Source organism: Nicotiana tabacum, chromosome 11, assembly GCF_000715075.1.
Source record: "Nicotiana tabacum cultivar K326 chromosome 11, ASM71507v2, whole genome shotgun sequence".
Lineage (NCBI taxonomy): Eukaryota > Viridiplantae > Streptophyta > Magnoliopsida > Solanales > Solanaceae > Nicotiana > Nicotiana tabacum.
The window spans coordinates 10,146,218-10,163,325 of NC_134090.1; the positions used below are offsets into that span (position 1 = coordinate 10,146,218).

Below are 17,108 nucleotides of genomic sequence, written 5' to 3' on the forward strand. Positions count from 1 at the left end.
AAAGTCTTATTTAGGGGAACGAGGTTCTAGAAAGTAAAACAACCAGTCGGGTCGTTACATGTATAATCATAAAATATAATTGAGAATTGATTAGAGGTACTTACCCAATGATTTGGTATGAAAATCCCTTCACAAAATCGCCTCCTATCGAAGCTAGGGTTCAAAATATAACAAAATGAATCTAAGTCTCAGAATTCTCAGCTACATGCAGGCTGTAGATGTCGCATTTGCGACATGGGGTTCGCAAACCCCGCAAATGCGAACAATCTATCGCAAAAGAGAACCAGAACACTTACTGTTAAGGTCGCATTTGCGACCCAATACTTCGCAAATGTGAAGACCATTATCTCGCAAAAGCGGCAGGGTCCTTGCAAAAGCGAACAACCCCACTTCGCAAATACGATGGGTTTCTTCGCAAATGCGAATCTTCTCCAGCAACCTAAATTTCGCAAATGCGATGGCTGCTTTGCAATTGTCGCATTTGCGACAAAAACATCGCAAATGCGATGACACCAGTACCAGCATTCAAAAATTATGAAAAATCATTCCGAAACCAATCTAAAACTCACTCGAGCCCCCGAGGCTCCAAACCAACCATGCACCCAGGTCCAAAAGAACTCACTCGCGAGATCAAAACATCAAAATAACCTCTAAGAGTACGAATCGGATGCCAAAACGCATGAAGATCAAAGTAAATTTCAAAAACTCCTAGAATCGCAACCAAGCGTCCGAACCATATCAATCAACTCCAAATGGCGCAAAATTTTGCAGACAAGTTCTATATGAAGAAACGAACCTACTCGAGGCTTCAAATCACGCATAACAACCTCGAAACGATGAATCGCACCTCAAGTTAAATTAATAAACTTTGAAACTTCAAACTTCTACAACCGATGTCGAAACCTATCAAATGACGTCCAATTGACCTCAAATTTTGCACACAAGTCACATTTGACATTATGGACCTATTCCAACTTTCAAAATCGTAATCCGATCCCGATATCAAAAAGTTCACTCCCGGTCAAACTTCCCAAAAATCCAACTTCCGCCATTTCAAGACTAATCCGACTACGGACCTCTAAAATACAATCCGGATGCGCTTCTAAGTCTAAAATCACCCAACGGAGCTAACGAAATCGATGAAACTCTAGTCCGACGTTCAATGCTGAAAAGTCAAACTTGGTCAATTTTTCCAACTTAGAGCTTAAATCTCGAAGTTCATTCTTCCAAATCGATTCTGAATAACTTGAAAACCAACACAGACTATTTACGCAAGTCATAATACATCATGCGGAGATAATCGAGCCTTTAAACTATCGAGCGAAGTGTAGATGCTCAAAATGACCAGTCGAATCGTTACAATATTTAAGAAATAAATGAAAAAAGACGTAACAGAAAATATTTCATTTTCTTTTCAGAAATTAAAAGGCACCTCTAGAGTAGTCATTTTGCCTTTCTCTTCTCCGATTACCCCTATAAAGATTCAACAACAACAACGACCCAGTATAATCCCACAAGTGGGGTCTGGGGAGGGTAATATGTACGCAGACATTACCCCTATAAAGATTGTGGCCTCTAAATAATTTTTTGTTGTCTTAGAATTGGTGTAAAAACCAAAAGTTGGGGATTATATTAACTTATATAAAAGTTAAAGGTACTATAGTGTCTTTTGACTTTAAGAAATGGGGTGGTAATTACACATTTCACATTTCAGGCGCATAGTAAAACTCTCAGAACTATAAACATAAACTAACGTGCGCACAATGCGTAAATAAACCTCCTCGGCGCCAACTATTGAACTTATGGACAACACAATTGTAGTCACAGTAGTCAAGTAACCTGAATCTGTTTCTTTTCTCAATTGGGGTTTTTCAATAGCCATGAATTCATCAATCTTGTTAGTTAAAATCTCAAAATATCAAAAATAGCATAAATTCTTGGCCAATTCTTGAAACCCCAAATAATGTCAATCATACCCCAGAATTCATTTTATTTCAAGAACCCAAAATTTTCAACCTCATTACACCTAAAACCCTTGAAATCCCCTCTATATTTCCCTATAGAAAAACCCAATTTGCTAAAAATTAAATCTTTGCAATGCCATCAATGGAAAATTAAGGCCTTTGAGTCAGTGGGAACTGTAAAGGCTCAATCTTTAGCTGAATTTGAGTTCAAGAACCCAATATTTTCAACCCCTTTAGACTTTAAACCCTTTAAAACCCGTTTATGTTTCCCTACACAAAAACCGCATTTGCTAAAAATTGAATCTTTACAGTGTCATCAATGGAAAGTTAAGGCCTTTGAATCAGAGGGAAGTGTAAAGGAACAATCTTTAGCGGAATTTGAGTTCAATATTGATGCTTTCCTTTCGATTCTTGAGTTTCTGTGTCTGTTTTCCTCAGCTGTCGTGGCAATTGGTTATGCTGTGAATTCTTGGTTTTGGGGGTCTCAGAAGTGGTTAGGAAATAGGGTGTTAGGTGCACAGTGTGTTGTGTTGGTGGGTGGAGTGATCATTGGTTCTGTGATTAGGAGAAGACAATGGAGTAGGATTTGTACGTTTGAATTTTCCTCCAGGAGTGGGAGTGGCTCAAGAGGGGTTAATTTGGTGGAGAGGATTGAAAAATTAGAGGAAGATTTGAGGAGCTCAGCGACGCTTATTCGGGTTCTATCGAGACAGCTTGAGAAGCTGGGAATTCGATTTCGAGTTACAAGAAAGACTCTCAAAGATCCGGTTACTGAGGTAACAATGTTATTTTAAGCATATGTGATGAATAATTTTTTTTTTTTTGATAAGGATATGTGATGAATAATGTAGAGGTCAAATGTATAAGCATTGTGTTTGTGCTAGAAAGTTCTTATTCAAATGATCCGTTGGTGATTGGTTCATTGCCTTTGATTCTGATAACTTGATTTTGAACTATGTCCATGTATTCCTAGTTGATATCGATAACCGAAGTTTCAGAAGTTAGACGTTGTCACTAACTTTTGGTCTTCAATATTGCTGCATTCTTGAGGAATGTATTAAGTGCAGCATGTAAGTTGGAGTTTGGGCGGTGGATGGATAATTGGTTTTAAAAGTGGATGCTTTGGTTGCATTTATAAATGTTGAAGTGACTAATTAGGGATTTATAGAGAAATGAATCAGAAACCATACTAGTAGCTTTGAGATTAGTTGCAAAAAAAGTTTTTTCTGGAAGTAGAGAGTTGGGAACGAGAAAACTATGGTTGCAATATTTTTATCTATTATAAGTAATAAAATATGATGTAGTTGACCTCTTACTCTGAATGTCTTTTGCTCTAATCTTAGATGATATCATTACCTTATCAAGAAGATGGAAGTCCATTATCTCTCCCGCAGCGACCAAAAGTTGATCTCGTCGTATGTCTGTTTGTTTTCTTATGGAACTTACTTGTATACCATTGGTATATCTGTTTTTTTTGCGGAACGTACTTGTAAATCATCAAATTATTAGTTGAAACAACCACTTATATTAGTATGGCTCACTTATACAAAGTAGGACCAACCTCTACCTGAACACCAAAGCGGGCTTGGGAAACTTAAATCTGAGAAAATAACTGATACAGTGACTTGGCATATGCTCTAGTTATAGTGAGGATTGTGCATGTTTAAACCTCAGATGCTTTATCATGATAATGACTTACCTCATGTTTTTTCTTTCGGTAAGAGTTGCCTTATTTAAATTTTGACTGGAATGAATACAGAAGATTCACATAGCCAACCCCATCAAATGTTGGATTGAGGCATAGTTGATTGATTGATATATTCTCTAACTTTGTCCAAGAAGCTTACATGGTGTTCTTCTCTTTGAAAGACGAAAGAACCCCCACCCCCAATTGAAACCATAGAGTAGGCATATCCCTTTGAATTACGCAAGATGAACCAAGTAGAGACAACTTGTTGAGGGGTATCCCTATCTATACTCAGCTGTCATTCCTATACTATGTCACCTTGCATTTAAGAGAGAAAAGATCGCTCAGAAGGGCAAGATTAATGCTTCCCTTGATGGGTGAAGCTATGTGTGCTTTAGCGAAATTCTCCCTTTAGACAATGAGGTGCAAAGGTGCAAAATGATCTATAAAGGAGCAGTCGGTTTTTTGAAATTAAAAGAGGAAAAAGGAGGAAATATGTTGTGCCTTTTGCTATTTGAGTATTAGGACTCCTTTCCATGTACATTTCAGCATTCTCTTGTCGTCAATTTCTTCTTTTTCTTCTACTATTATGTTTCTCTACGTTTGGTTTATCTCGTTCTTATTTTTCTTTTTTAACTACTACTTTTCTTCTTCTAGTATTTTTTTTTTAGAATGTACTGTTTCTTCTTCTTTTGCTACTTCTGATTCTGATTTTCTCTCTTCTGCTCTCTTGTTTGAGTTGCTAAGGTTATTAAATATGAAATTTACTACTGCAAATTGATTCTTCTTTATGCTTGATTAATTGAAATGAAAAATCCGTACTTTTAGTAGCAAGTTGATGTTTTAAGTAAAAAATTGTAACTAATGAGTAATTGTTTTACTTTCGGTAAATTTTGCATTTCATTTTGAAAAAGTGCGAGTTTTGCTTCTCACTTTTCGCTAGAAGCCCGAGTGCCTTGTCGTTTTTTGGCGCTTTCACTTTTAACGACACTGCTCTTTGTTCCAAAATAACTTCTAAGCCATTTCCTTCAGATCCTTCCTCTGTGTGCTATATTATACTCTAGCCTTTGTGTGATTCTTTTTTCTTTCTATCCAGGCTGCAGCATTGGCCCAAAAGAACTCTGAGGCCACTCGAGCATTGGCATTGCAGGGTGAGCGTCTGGAGAAGGAGCTCGGTGAGATACAGAAGGTTCTGCTGGCAATGCAGGTAAAGTGCTGTTTAACTACTTTTCCAAGATTCACGTGGTTATTTTAAATTGCCTTAGGGACATTTTTGTTCTGGAAAAGTTTCCCTGGTAGATTAACATCTTCAAGATGATAAAAGAATGCTCACATCAGACAATCCTTTTCTTAGGTTGTGTCTAGCATACCATGTGAAGCTTAATATTTAGGTTCATTCTCCATCTCACCTTTTGGGTGATTAGTGGCTGTCAAAGGTTAAACCATTTGGACAGTGTTGACTTTCTACTTTTTCTTATGTGGAAAAGCAATTTGAAATTCAATCATGATCTATTCTACATAGTTTTGTGCACGGTGAGTCTTAGGGTAGTAGAACTCTAGAGAATCTGGGTTGGTAACTCTGGATCTTAAATGAACTGATATATGGTGAAGGCATGTCTTTGACGTAATAAACATGAAAGTGAAGAAGAAAGAGTGGATAAATTTAAGAAGTTTTATGGTTACTTCATAGATCTTCTAGACACAATCTATGCCGCTGTAGATTGCCATTGCAGGCAGACTCTCATTCCACTAAGAAAGAAAGCAGAAAAGGTTATTTCTTCATAGTTTGGCTTAAAATTTTTAACAATCCCGAGCAAAAAGAAATGAACAAGATCTGGAATAAAGTATATATTTCTAGTCTGGTATCTGCAGTTTGGTTTGAGCCGAGGGTCTATCACAAGGTAGGGATAAGATCTGCGTACGCACTACCCTCTCCAGACCCCACTTGTGGGAATATACCGGGTTTGTTGTTGTTGTTTTCTGCAGTTTGGTAGGAAAGTATTGGAATGGAGGATTTCCAACCATTGTTTGACTTGCGTTAAGGGCAATTCTGAAAAAATAAGGTTAATTCTTTCTTGATTTGGCAAGTTGACACTTTTTTGAACCGGAGGGAGTATCTTTTAGTAGCAGTAGTAACATTGGAAATGAAACGAGATTTCAGATGGATATTGGTTTATTTTTTTGTTTTCTCTTTCTTGTTCGTTTCATGTTACTTTTGTTGTTTTGCTGCTGTTGTTAGTAGTGAGGGTCCAAGCCTTAAGCATGGAGTGTTAACAACCATTATATATTCAACTGTCTTTGATAGCTTTTTGTTTGGGTGCCTAATCTAACATATGCATACTTCTGCCAAATTTGTAATGGCGTTTTGATGGCAATACAACTGCATCAGAAAAAAGTGAAGTAATGAAAATAGAGTAAAAATAGATATCTAAGCATCTATGATTTGGTTTGCGGAAGTTGTATTAGTTGTCTTTATCTGACTCCTATTTTTGTTATTTATACTCATCTACAGGAGCAGCAACACAAACAACTCGAATTAATTCTTGCAATTGGGAAAACTGGAAAGTTATTTGAGAACAAGCGAGGACCTAGTCAAGAACCAGCACAGAATACAAGTAATGTGTCTAATACAGCCGTTGATGGAGTTTCACAGTTGGAAGTGAATCGACTACAATCTTTAAAGGGACACAGAGAAACCAACAACGACAGATGCTAGTTTCTGTATACACGACGAAGGGGCATTGCATGGTTGCTGTAAGTGGGTGAAGATTGATGGATATGTGAGGAATCATACCCTTTCCCATATTGATTTCCTCCCAATTTTTGAGATCAGTGTCTCGTGGGGGAAGAGGAAAAACGAGAATTGTGAAACTTGAAATTTTCTTGTTCACGTTAATTTGACAACGAAACGTTGTGTATTAAGAAACACCATTCCATCTCATGCAATTTCTGATATGTTTTGAGGATCATTAGAAGTCAAATTTTGCTTGCAAGTACTTCACTATTTTCTTTGTTTGCAAACACATTGTGATAAATGGAAATGTCTGTTTATATTTCTGGAAGTGCAATATGAGATTCGAAAAGGGCACAAATTGTTGCCGCAAGATTGGACTTGTAGGAACTTGTAATGATACTTATATATGGTCTGCTTCTTTCTCGCTGTTGAAGACATAATTAAATAATTAAAAGTACGTTCTCTCTAAAAAAATTAAGTTGTTAGATGAAATGGTCACACTTCATGATATTAAAGTAGGAAGAGGTCCAGTGGGTTAGAGTTTTACTGCCATCTATTATCAAAAAAAGATTTTTCATATGTTTGGCTTATAAAAAAGAAACAAGCTTGCACGTGAGGGGTGTGTTGAAGACAAACATATTAAATAATTAAAAGGGTGCTCTCTCAAGAAGTTTAGTTTTTCGATGGGATGATCACACGCTTCGACATTCGCCTTTGATTTCAGTAGCTTTAGCGAAATAGGCTTACAATTTTCCTACTAAAGGCAAATATAAAGTACTACTATGTTTTTACAGAAAACTTGGTAACTATTTTGCTAGCTTGATTATATGAGATCCTTTTCTAATCACCAGAAGAATAGAAGTTATGAATACATGATTCTTAGTTTAACTGAAAGATACTACATTAGTATAATTTAGGTGTTTTCTATAAGCGAGGCTTGATAACAAAACAGCGGATATTGCATAATAAGGTTGGAAGACTTGCGTGGTACCAATTGCTGGTGGGAGGTAACAGTATCCCGTGGAATTAATCGAGGTGCGCGCAAGCTGATCCGAACACCATAATTATACCCAAAAAAAAGAAAAAAAAGAATAAGGGTGGAGATTGTTTGTCGAGGTGCATGCAAGCTGGTCCGGACACCATAATTATACCCAAAAAATAAAGAAGAAAAAAAAGAATAAGGTTGGAGATTGTTTTTCGAACCAAACTTATAGAGACCTCTAAACTCCCTATGTGAAAAACAGAGTAGCCATTGACCATTGTGAGGGACTTAGAAATGGCTATACGGCGTCGTATTACTGTGGTATATAATATTTTCTTATTGTCACTTGATCAAATACACTGAAACTGGAAGGCTAAAGAAGAAAAGGAGAACAGAAGGTTAAGCAACCCCCCAAAAATGGAAGGACTAAGGAAGCTAGAAAATGTACAGAAAATTATACAAATAATGCAATCTCATGGAATTATTAGCAACACCCAAAATGCAACTTCTCTTCGTTTTCTTGCTGACCTAACACTTCTTTTGGTAACTCCCTTAATTCTTAACTTACTCTTTTAGTGTTCAATCTTTCATATTCTATATATTCTTGACAATTGAGACAAACAACAACGTTGGGTTTTCTTGCATAATAGTAAACATTAGTAACTGTAAAATATTTGAAGCTGTAAAGTGAATAGTGATAAAAAAAAATAGGATCTTTGATGTGGGGTTTGGTTGTTATGTTGAAATTTTGAACTCAATTATCTTCCTTTTTATACCCCTTTTAGTTTTAAGTGAACCTTTTATAGTTAATTATATGGCTTAGTTCCTATGTTTCATAGAAGAAGAGAGATGAGGTTATGGGTTCATTTTAGCTGGACGTGAGGTAGCTGAATATATGCCAGTGGCGGACCCAGGATTTTGTGCAAGCGGGTTCAGTCGGAGAAGTCCATAACTAACATAAGCGGTATAAGCCGTATAAGCGGATTCAAAAATAATTTCTATACAAATTTACCTTACTTTAGCCATAATTTATACATATACACAATATTATTTTTTGACGAACCGGGTTTAATTGAACCCACTTCTCACCACTTGGGTCCGCCCCTGATATATGCTACATTCTTCCACCAAATGTGGAATTTGGTATCTTTTTATTTTTATTTTAAATAACCATGGTATCCGAGCCAGCTTGGGCCCTCCTCGGCTAATTACGTGCTACGTCCTCTTACCAGCTGTAAGGCCCCATAAAAGTTCGCCGAGGATTTAAGGTTCTATAGTACCAAAATCAGGCTAATGTGTTCAGAAGCAAGCCGCGGTACGGATTTGTGGAATGTGCAATGCATCGTGAAGTAGGTAGGAGAATTAGCAAAAAGTCGATTATGCGAACCGCGGATCAGTTCCGCTGACCGCAGAACCATCGCGAATCCATGTTGCTACTTTTGGATTTCTGTTCTATTTTAGGTATAGTTGGGGCCTTGTCACCGGCACTTTTTTATTGTATTTCATTACACCTTAGAGGCTCCGTAAACAGTGTGGGTGATGTTATGTACGAAAATGTGTTATTTCTTTCATGGTCTATTATGAAAATTATGCATGGCTTGTGACCAAATTTTACTCTATAAATTTTGAAATGTTTTCTGATTAATGGAAGGCAACTATTTGAAAAGAATGGTTCATTTTGATCCTCTAAATCATGCATGGGAACTCATGGGAAGGATATGGAACAAAGGCTTGCTTGACCACCGTAAGGATGTTTGAGCGCCCGTCCCGCTCCCCAAGGTCGGGGTGTGATACCAGCACCGGTGCGGGGTAACTTCGTCCACCAAGACTTGAACAAATGAGAAGAAATCACCTAGTATTTTTGCTTCTGCTTGGATTTGAACCTAAGACATCATGGTTCTCAACCCATTTCATTGACCACTAGGTCACACCCTTGAGTACAAAATGTGGAACTTGTCATCTATCATTGATTATTACTGACCTTGTAACTATGTACAAGAAGAGCAGATACTTTTCATCCACTGTTTGTACATTACCGAATATTTATGGAGCAAGGATAATGGACTCATGCTCTAACCAAGTCAACATATAGAGAATAGAGCTAATTACCTAGTGTGTTAGCTACACAAAGACTAGGAAGGTGTTACATCCACCCTGTAAGCCTAATGAAGGCTTAAACAATGAGCCACCTTCATCCCAGTGCCTTCAGATACATTTCGGTGCTGATCATTGGCAGTACATTCTATTGCTTGTTTTTTCTCTTTTCTTTTATCCCTTGTGCTCCTCTTAAGTTGGCGGAGTGGCGTTGGTTGGTGAATTTCTCTTTGTTACCTATATAGATATTGCTACATTAGCATATTTTCTGGTCACTTTCTAACCTCAAACGTATTCCAATGAAGGTTTCGCCATGCCATGAGCTTGACGTTGATGCCAAGTGCCAATTGATTATTGACCATGTGCCGAAGGTTTGCATTAGCTTTTAGATACTCTTTCAATTTTGTGAGAAGATGCAATGATCATACATATTGTTTCTTTGGCAGTTTTCACATGTGTTCTTTGAGGAAACAATGCAGTGCATAAGTGAGCAAGGTGTGTTGTACAGCAAATCTGACATGAGTTGTGCATTTTCCTTTGTGATTTTATTCCATTTATTTATGGTAATTGATTGTTCCTTAGTATTTAGATAACACTTGGTACTAACTAGATTCTAAAGATAGCTTATCCAAATAAAGCTAAGAGATAAAGAGTCCAAAATATCCAAAAAATTCCCTGCTTACTTACTTGATGATGTTTACTAATGGAAATGCGTTGTGTTTTTTATGGACTTTTCTTGTTGTCCAACAGGAAGCATAACCAGTTCAAATATGGGATAAGTTGGTTATTCTTTCTGTTAGTAATTGCTAGGTGCTACTAGTATCCGTCGATCTTTGACTTTACTTACATTTGTACCTATTGCTCGATTGCTCGTCTTATTTCTCAAAACTAGGTCTTTGTTCTACAGAAGCATGAGGTTTCTACCTTGATTGTTCAGATAAAACCTACGTCAGTGACTCATTAATGCAATGAGCACAAATGCAAAAAAGTTGTAGGGTTGTGGGGTGGACACGAAATCTTTATTCTACAATCTGAATGGACCGAAATACCACAAGTTTGCTTTATCAGCTGAAGACATTTATTTAGTACTAAAATTATATGAGATGTGCTAGTTCCCTCATATCCATGTGAGAAGGTTTTATCTATTTTTCTATAATTAGCTTGGTTTCACCATAAATTTTCTTGCAGGTGTTGAACAAATGGTAAATACCGGTCCACTTGATTGTGATGATAAGACTATACCTGCTCCATCTCAAAAGGGCTTCAAGGATACGGCAATGATTGAGCTTGACGCTATGGGACGAGCTAATTCTACATTAGAAGATTTTGTGAGTACTGAATTCCCTTGTGGATCTTAAAGATTGCTATTTGTCGTATCATTTTTGGTCCGTGGACCTTTTTCTGCGCATAGTTGGCAAATAAACAAAATATGCTGAAGATAAAATTAGCGGTTGACCATAGGGATCTGATGTCTTGTTTGTGTAATTGGGAAATTTACTCTCTGTCTGATCTTATATACTTCTTCAACCTATAGAAGGAGAAGAAATTCCTTTCTACTTTTATGGTATTGCTAATTATCAAGAACATTTTTAAGTTCTTATAAAATAAAATAAAAAGAACTGAGAATGGTGTAATGTTCTTAACCTTTATACTTCCCAGTTTTCACTCTTGAGTCGAGAGTTATCTGAAGTTAAACTTTTGTGTTTCTGTTTTCTCAAAGAGCTATTGTTAATGACTTAATTCATTCCATTATCGGAACATTGCATATACGTTGACATGCAAGTCATGGATATTTCTCTCTAACACCATGCATCAAGTTCAATGTTAGCCGACTTAATTATCTGTTTTATATTGGTTTTAGGGACTTGTAGAAATAATAAGCTGATGCTGGTTTGGTGTGCCAGTGCAGGTCTTATTTTATGTTTCACAAAATGGATCCTCACCAGCCGCAGTCTATATTCAAATACCTACCAATACTTTCATTCACTGAAAGTTACATTTATCAGGTAAAAATGCTTATAAACTGCTAGTCATTTTGGTTTCAAGCATTCCTGTGAAAACTAGCACGTTACACATCACCGTACAACAACAACAAACCTAGTAGTTTCCCACAAGTGGGGTCTGGGGAGGGTAAGATGTACGCAGCCTTACCCCTATCATTACCGCACCTAATTGGAGCTTACCCTTTGAGCTCATGTGTGATGCGAGCGATGCTGCGGTTGGGGCGGTTTCCAGTAGACCCTCGGCTAGAGAACAACTGAAAAAGAAAAGGTAATTGCAACAAGTAGGAATAACAGCAAGATGAAATATGATTGAATCCAAGAATGCAGTCAAACTCTAGGTAGTAATAGCCCTCTATGAATAAAAGATACTCCATTCCAACTTATGTGAACTTGTTTGACTGGGCACGGAGTTTAAGAAAAAATGAAGACTTTTAGAATTTGTGGTCCTAAATAAGTCAAAAAGGGGTCCAGAGTATTTGTGTGGTTATAAATGCTTCTCATTAAGGGTAGAGTTGAAAGTTTAAGCTAAATTGTTTCCAAATTTAGAAAGGGGTCATTCTTTTTTGAGCGGACCAAAAAGGAACATAAACTGGAACAGGGGGAGTATCATACTAACACTAATGCTAGCGAACTGAGTAAGACAAAGAGAAGCGCTCGACTACTTACAAACCTTCTACCCTAATCTTTGACCTCCACACCCTCCTGTCTAGGGCTATGTCCTCAGTCAGCTCCAGCTGCACCATGTCCCGCCTAATAAGCTCTCCCCAAGACTTCTTAGGCCTACCTCTACCCCTCCTGCTATCCACCGAGGCTAACTGTTCGCACCTTCTTACTGGGGCTTCTATACTTCTCCTCTTAACATGCCCGAACCATCTCAACCTCGCCTCCCGCATCTAATCCTCCACAGAGGCCACTCCCACCTTTTCCCGAATAACTTCATAATCTTATCCAACCGGGTATGCCCACACATCCACCTCAACATCCTCATCTCAGTTGCTTTTAGCTTCTGGGTATGAGAGTTCTTGACCGGCCAACACTCTGCTCCATACAACATAGTCGGTCTAACTACAACCTTGTAGAACTTACCTTTAAGTCTCAGCGGCACATTCTTATCACACAAGACACCAGAAGCGAGCCTCCACTTCATCCATCCTGCTCCGATACGATGCGTGACGTCTTCATCAATTTCCCCGTTACCTTGTATTATAGATCCAAGATACTTGAAACTACGTCTCTTGAGGATGACTTGTGTATCAAGCCTCACCTCCATATACCCTTCTTGGGTACCGTTGCTGAACTTGCACTCCATGTATTCCGTCTTGGTCCTGTTCAACTTGAAACCCCTAGACTCTAGGGTCTGCCTCGAAACCTCCAGCCTCTAGTTAATACCACCCCGCGTCTCGTCAATTAAAATTATCTCATCAGCAAATAACATACACCATGGCACCTCACCTTGAATGTGTCTCGTCAATGCGTCCATTGCCAAGGAAAATAGGAATGGACTAAGAGCTGATCCCTGAACCGTATTTTGTTAAAATACTTGTTGATCTACAAGTGTTACTTTTTCCGCTGCTTCACTCCCTTTTTGCCCTTTGTTTGCTTGGTTTGTATTGAAGAACTCTACTAGGGTAACGATTTATTTGCTTATCTTCCCCTTGGATGGCTAAGAAGGTAAACAAACCCAACCTCTTCTTAATTCGTATATTTTCTTGGTACAGTTGGATAATTTAAATGAGAAGCTGCTGCAGCCATCAGTTGGGAAGGATCAATCATCGTATCGTGGATACAGTGTGGTAATACTACAGACATTAGAAGGATTCTCATTAGTAATAATTAAGGAGCATTTTGGTCATTACTTGCTTATAACTGAAAATAAATTACCAATTGCCTGTTTTTGTGTGTTATATTAAGTGCAGGAAACAAAAGAAGACTGGGATCTTACATCTGTGAGAATGATGACCAATGATCCGTTTAGACCACTTTGTAATGTACTTGAGCATCATGGGCTTTTGACAGACAGGTCTAACTTCTTACCTATTTATATTTGTTTTCCTTTTCATCCTTTTCCACTCTGTTTGTGAGAGAAGGAATGGTAGAGAAGAGTTTTCTATGGTGCTGAAAATTATTTTTCGCTCCAAACCATGCTTGAATTTTATTTTCTCCATTTAATTAGAACTTTTTTGTGTACTTCACTTTCTTTGAGGGCGGATTCTTTGTCCACAAGACATCTTTTTCTCTCTTTTCCTTTTTATTTTTGTCCTTGTTTCCGGTAGATTTTCTCTGAAGTTTGACTTTTGCTTTTGTGCTAAAGGTAGTCTCCACAAACTACTCTATAGATACTTTACTGGTCAACTTTCCATGGTGCGGGTGATTCTTAAGCTGTGACCTTTAAGTGCTTATTCACTTTGTCTAGGATAAGAGAAGAAATGAAGAGTGGAGTAGAATATTGGTCTCTGGAAAGAAAGCTATGTCATCCACTTGGGAGTAAACACGAGGTATTGATTCATTATGTTGAACAGGTCGAGCAAATTCTCACAAGTTGTCTTAACTACCATCACTTCCTGATTAACATTTATTATGGGACAGTCTTCTTGAACTTAATTACACCAATGTGCTGACCTCTTGGAGTCACTAAGTTGTGGTCTATTCATTACTTGATTTATGGTGTCAAAGGAGTCCTTAAAATGAAGCACATACAATATACAAACTCACGTGCTGGATCGGTGTTGTATAAAATACTTGACGCATTCTAGCATAATGTCGGCAAAGTTCGCTCTACGATTCTATATGACCTGAGGCTGGCAATTTTATGGGATAGGTATTGTTTAGATAAATGGATTAGGAAATGAAGTCACTATCTTTTCACGTGTGGGGAAGTTTATAAAATCAGTTTCAGCTAAACTTATAATTTGAAACTGAACTTTATTAGTGCCTGAAAGGCTGAAACATATGTATATTTCATTTCTGTGTCAGAAGATTAGCGATGACTTAAAAATGCTTTCCTTTAACTGCGACTCCTTTCCTCTCTGAGCTCCTATTATATTTTAATCGATCATTCTATGAACAGATTTCAGTTGAAGATGTCATTAGGGCAATTCATCTGAAGTCCTTTGATTATCGAGTGCTGAATCTTCTGTTGTATCAACTGAGAGGTGTAAAGGTATAATTAGGAAGTATTACTCATTGAATTTTTTCATATTTCTTTCGACTATGCTATTTTTTTTGTGCCTTTTACTTTGAAATGTATTTCAGTACAATATTCTTTTCTTCTGTTGTAAAAACTTCTTCATAAATGAAAGTATACGAGAAGTCGGGAAGTGCAAAAAATGTTTATAATTTACCATTTGCATATCGTACCATTGGGCTTGAGATGTCAGTGTAATATTGATCCACATATGTCGATTATGTCAAGAGGGACACAAAAGTTACCACTTGTGAAGTTGATTTATACGTATTATTCCCAGTAGTTTCTTAAGGAGCAGTGCAGTATAGCATCAACTTTTTATGTCATGATTTGTGAAGTTGAATTCATACATATAATTTCCCAACATAATTTTCTCAAGGATTATGGACACAAGACATTTAACCGTGTGGTTTAATCAATTTATAATGTGATTTTGCATTCATTTGTTTCTTTGAAATTGTACTGCAGGTCGATGATATGCATATGGAATTTTTGTCAATATCAGAGTTCCTTGTGGAGGTATCTGATGACCTGTAAGTATTTGGTGAATTATGTTAATTACCTTTATTCTGGCGGAGAAAAGTTTGTGTGGTTCCCAACTAATACGGGATTTGTTGATTTTTTTTATGCCTTTGGTACGATTAATCTTGATGATCTTACTTATGAATGGATGAATGGACCAGGTTTGACTATGAGGTGAATCATTTGATTTCGATGATGTTTACCTGTTGAGGCATTCGTGCAGAAAGATTAATTATTCTTTTTTCCTTTCGGTAGGATGATGTGTTAGAGAATAACTTCAATATTCTGCGCATGTTCAACAGAATTTATGGGGCTTCTGCAGCACCAGCTATGCTGGTAAGATTACAGATTTATCGTCTTTGCTTCGATTAAATCTCTAAAACGAAGCTTGTGAAGCGTTTGGAAGAGTCCAAAGAGTTTTGACCAATAAAGTTTTAAGTGTCAACTAAACTCGAAAACATTCCCGGGGATGATAAATGTTTTAAAAGTTATCAAACTTTTTGGATTTATATATATATATATATATATATATATATATATATATATATATATATATATATATATATAAAGTGACTCTATTTTAGTTTTCTTGCAAAAGAGTGTCTTAAAGATGATAAAATGATTGAACCTCAGTAAGTGTTAGCCTTTGCAAACTCAGGTTGAATCCATTTCTAGTTATCAACTAGGCGCGGTGAAATAAGTTTTCGACAAAATATATTATGAGAAGCACTTGAAAGAAAAATTACTTGGTATTGTTTTCTTGATTTGGAAGCTAACTAAAGTGAATTCCAGGCAAAAATTATAACTGAAGCTGAAGAGAAGTATGATAGTCTATTGAAAGCTCTTGATCCGGAGCTCTCTCTGAACTATCAGAAAAGATGCGAAGAAGCTACTAAAGAAGGTAATTTTTCATTTTTTTTTTTATAACGAGTCCTTCAACTATTTGGCCCTTCAGCTCGTTTCTTTATTATCAGGTTTTTGAATCTATTCTTTAAGTGTTTCCAAAATTTAACCATCTTCCTTTTGATTGTTAGGTGGGAAGACGTCAGGTCCATCTCTTGGAACGTGGACTATACCTCCTATTATCGAAGATGAGGATCTGTATCGATCCGATGTCTTGAATTCAAAGCCATCTACCATACCAGAGTGGACTACCTAAGTGAAAATACTGGATCCAGAATTTAGACATGCGATCAATTCTCTTTCAAGAGCTTTGACAACACATCTTATTTCTTTTCACTCCTAGTTTGCTATTGAGATGAGTCAAGGCCAAGTAACCAGGAACTAGCTAAATGTTAACTGAAACAATAGAAGGCTGCAAATATCAAAAGTTATTCCTTTGGAGGTCATCATTTAATCCTTCACATCCTCATGTACCATCATAAAAGGTACTAACTGATATTCAAGATTGCTACATTATGTTCTAAAACAATGTATTAAAAAAAGCGAGAAAAGATCGCTACTTCATGTTCTAAAATTAGAGATTGTAATTTAAAGATTTTCGCTTAAAGGGTTTTTGTTCCTTACATCCTCTTGTGACTGGTGTTACAATTTGCATTGGTGTATTATTTATTTATTTCATGACCCTCGATAGGAAAGGGAAGGGTGGAGGTCTAGAATTAGAATGGAAGGTTACAAGTAGTCGTTAGCGTCTCTTAGTCTTACCAGTAGTACTAGTACTATTTTTGTATTTCTTATTCCTAGTTCTTTATTATTACTTGTTATGCCATTTGCTCCTATTACATTTTTGTTACTTTATTTTCACTGTTCCTTGAGTCGGGGTCTACTAAAAACAACCTCTCTACCTTCACAAGTTAGGGGTAAGGTCTGCGAACACATTACCCTCCCCGGACTCCACCTGTGAGATTGCACTGGTTTTGTTGTTTTTGTTGTTGTATTATTTATTTATTTGAATTTGGGAACAAAGAATAATAGCAT

The 17,108-nt window shown here is 37.0% G+C and overlaps 2 protein-coding genes across 3 annotated transcripts; both read left to right on the forward strand.

The window, feature by feature from the left end:
• Positions 1–1,802: 1,802 nt before the first annotated feature.
• On the forward strand, positions 1,803–6,632 carry LOC107810358 (uncharacterized). The gene is made up of 3 exons (XM_016635118.2): positions 1,803–2,740; positions 4,748–4,858; positions 6,164–6,632. Exons 1-3 carry the CDS (start codon positions 1,964–1,966, stop codon positions 6,365–6,367), a joined length of 1,092 nt encoding a protein of 363 aa, XP_016490604.1. The 5' UTR covers positions 1,803–1,963; the 3' UTR covers positions 6,368–6,632.
• A 997-nt stretch (positions 6,633–7,629) lies between these two features.
• Positions 7,630–16,696, forward strand: LOC107810361 (uncharacterized). 2 transcript variants are annotated; one of them, XM_016635126.2, is made up of 14 exons: positions 7,630–7,910; positions 9,767–9,832; positions 9,908–9,956; positions 10,650–10,789; positions 11,366–11,467; positions 13,183–13,257; positions 13,381–13,484; positions 13,878–13,959; positions 14,532–14,624; positions 15,117–15,181; positions 15,332–15,344; positions 15,426–15,506; positions 15,963–16,071; positions 16,205–16,696. In XM_016635126.2, exons 1-14 carry the CDS (start codon positions 7,785–7,787, stop codon positions 16,327–16,329), a joined length of 1,230 nt encoding a protein of 409 aa, XP_016490612.1. In that variant the 5' UTR covers positions 7,630–7,784; the 3' UTR covers positions 16,330–16,696. The 2 variants fall into 2 exon arrangements, with proteins under 2 accessions (XP_016490612.1, XP_016490614.1); XM_016635128.2 differs by lacking the exon at positions 14,532–14,624.
• Positions 16,697–17,108: the final 412 nt, after the last annotated feature.

Bases quoted from the DNA above. Each gene is read 5' to 3' on its own strand.
- LOC107810358 (XM_016635118.2), top strand. From the start codon at position 1,964: ATGTCAATCATACCCCAGAATTCATTTTATTTCAAGAACCCAAAATTT. The intron at 2,741-4,747 runs GTAACAATGTTA...CTTTCTATCCAG, and splicing joins TCAAAGATCCGGTTACTGAG to GCTGCAGCATTGGCCCAAAA. The intron at 4,859-6,163 runs GTAAAGTGCTGT...ACTCATCTACAG, and splicing joins AGGTTCTGCTGGCAATGCAG to GAGCAGCAACACAAACAACT.
- LOC107810361 (XM_016635126.2), top strand. From the start codon at position 7,785: ATGGAAGGACTAAGGAAGCTAGAAAATGTACAGAAAATTATACAAATA. The intron at 7,911-9,766 runs GTAACTCCCTTA...ATTCCAATGAAG, and splicing joins CTGACCTAACACTTCTTTTG to GTTTCGCCATGCCATGAGCT. The intron at 9,833-9,907 runs GTTTGCATTAGC...TTTCTTTGGCAG, and splicing joins TTATTGACCATGTGCCGAAG to TTTTCACATGTGTTCTTTGA.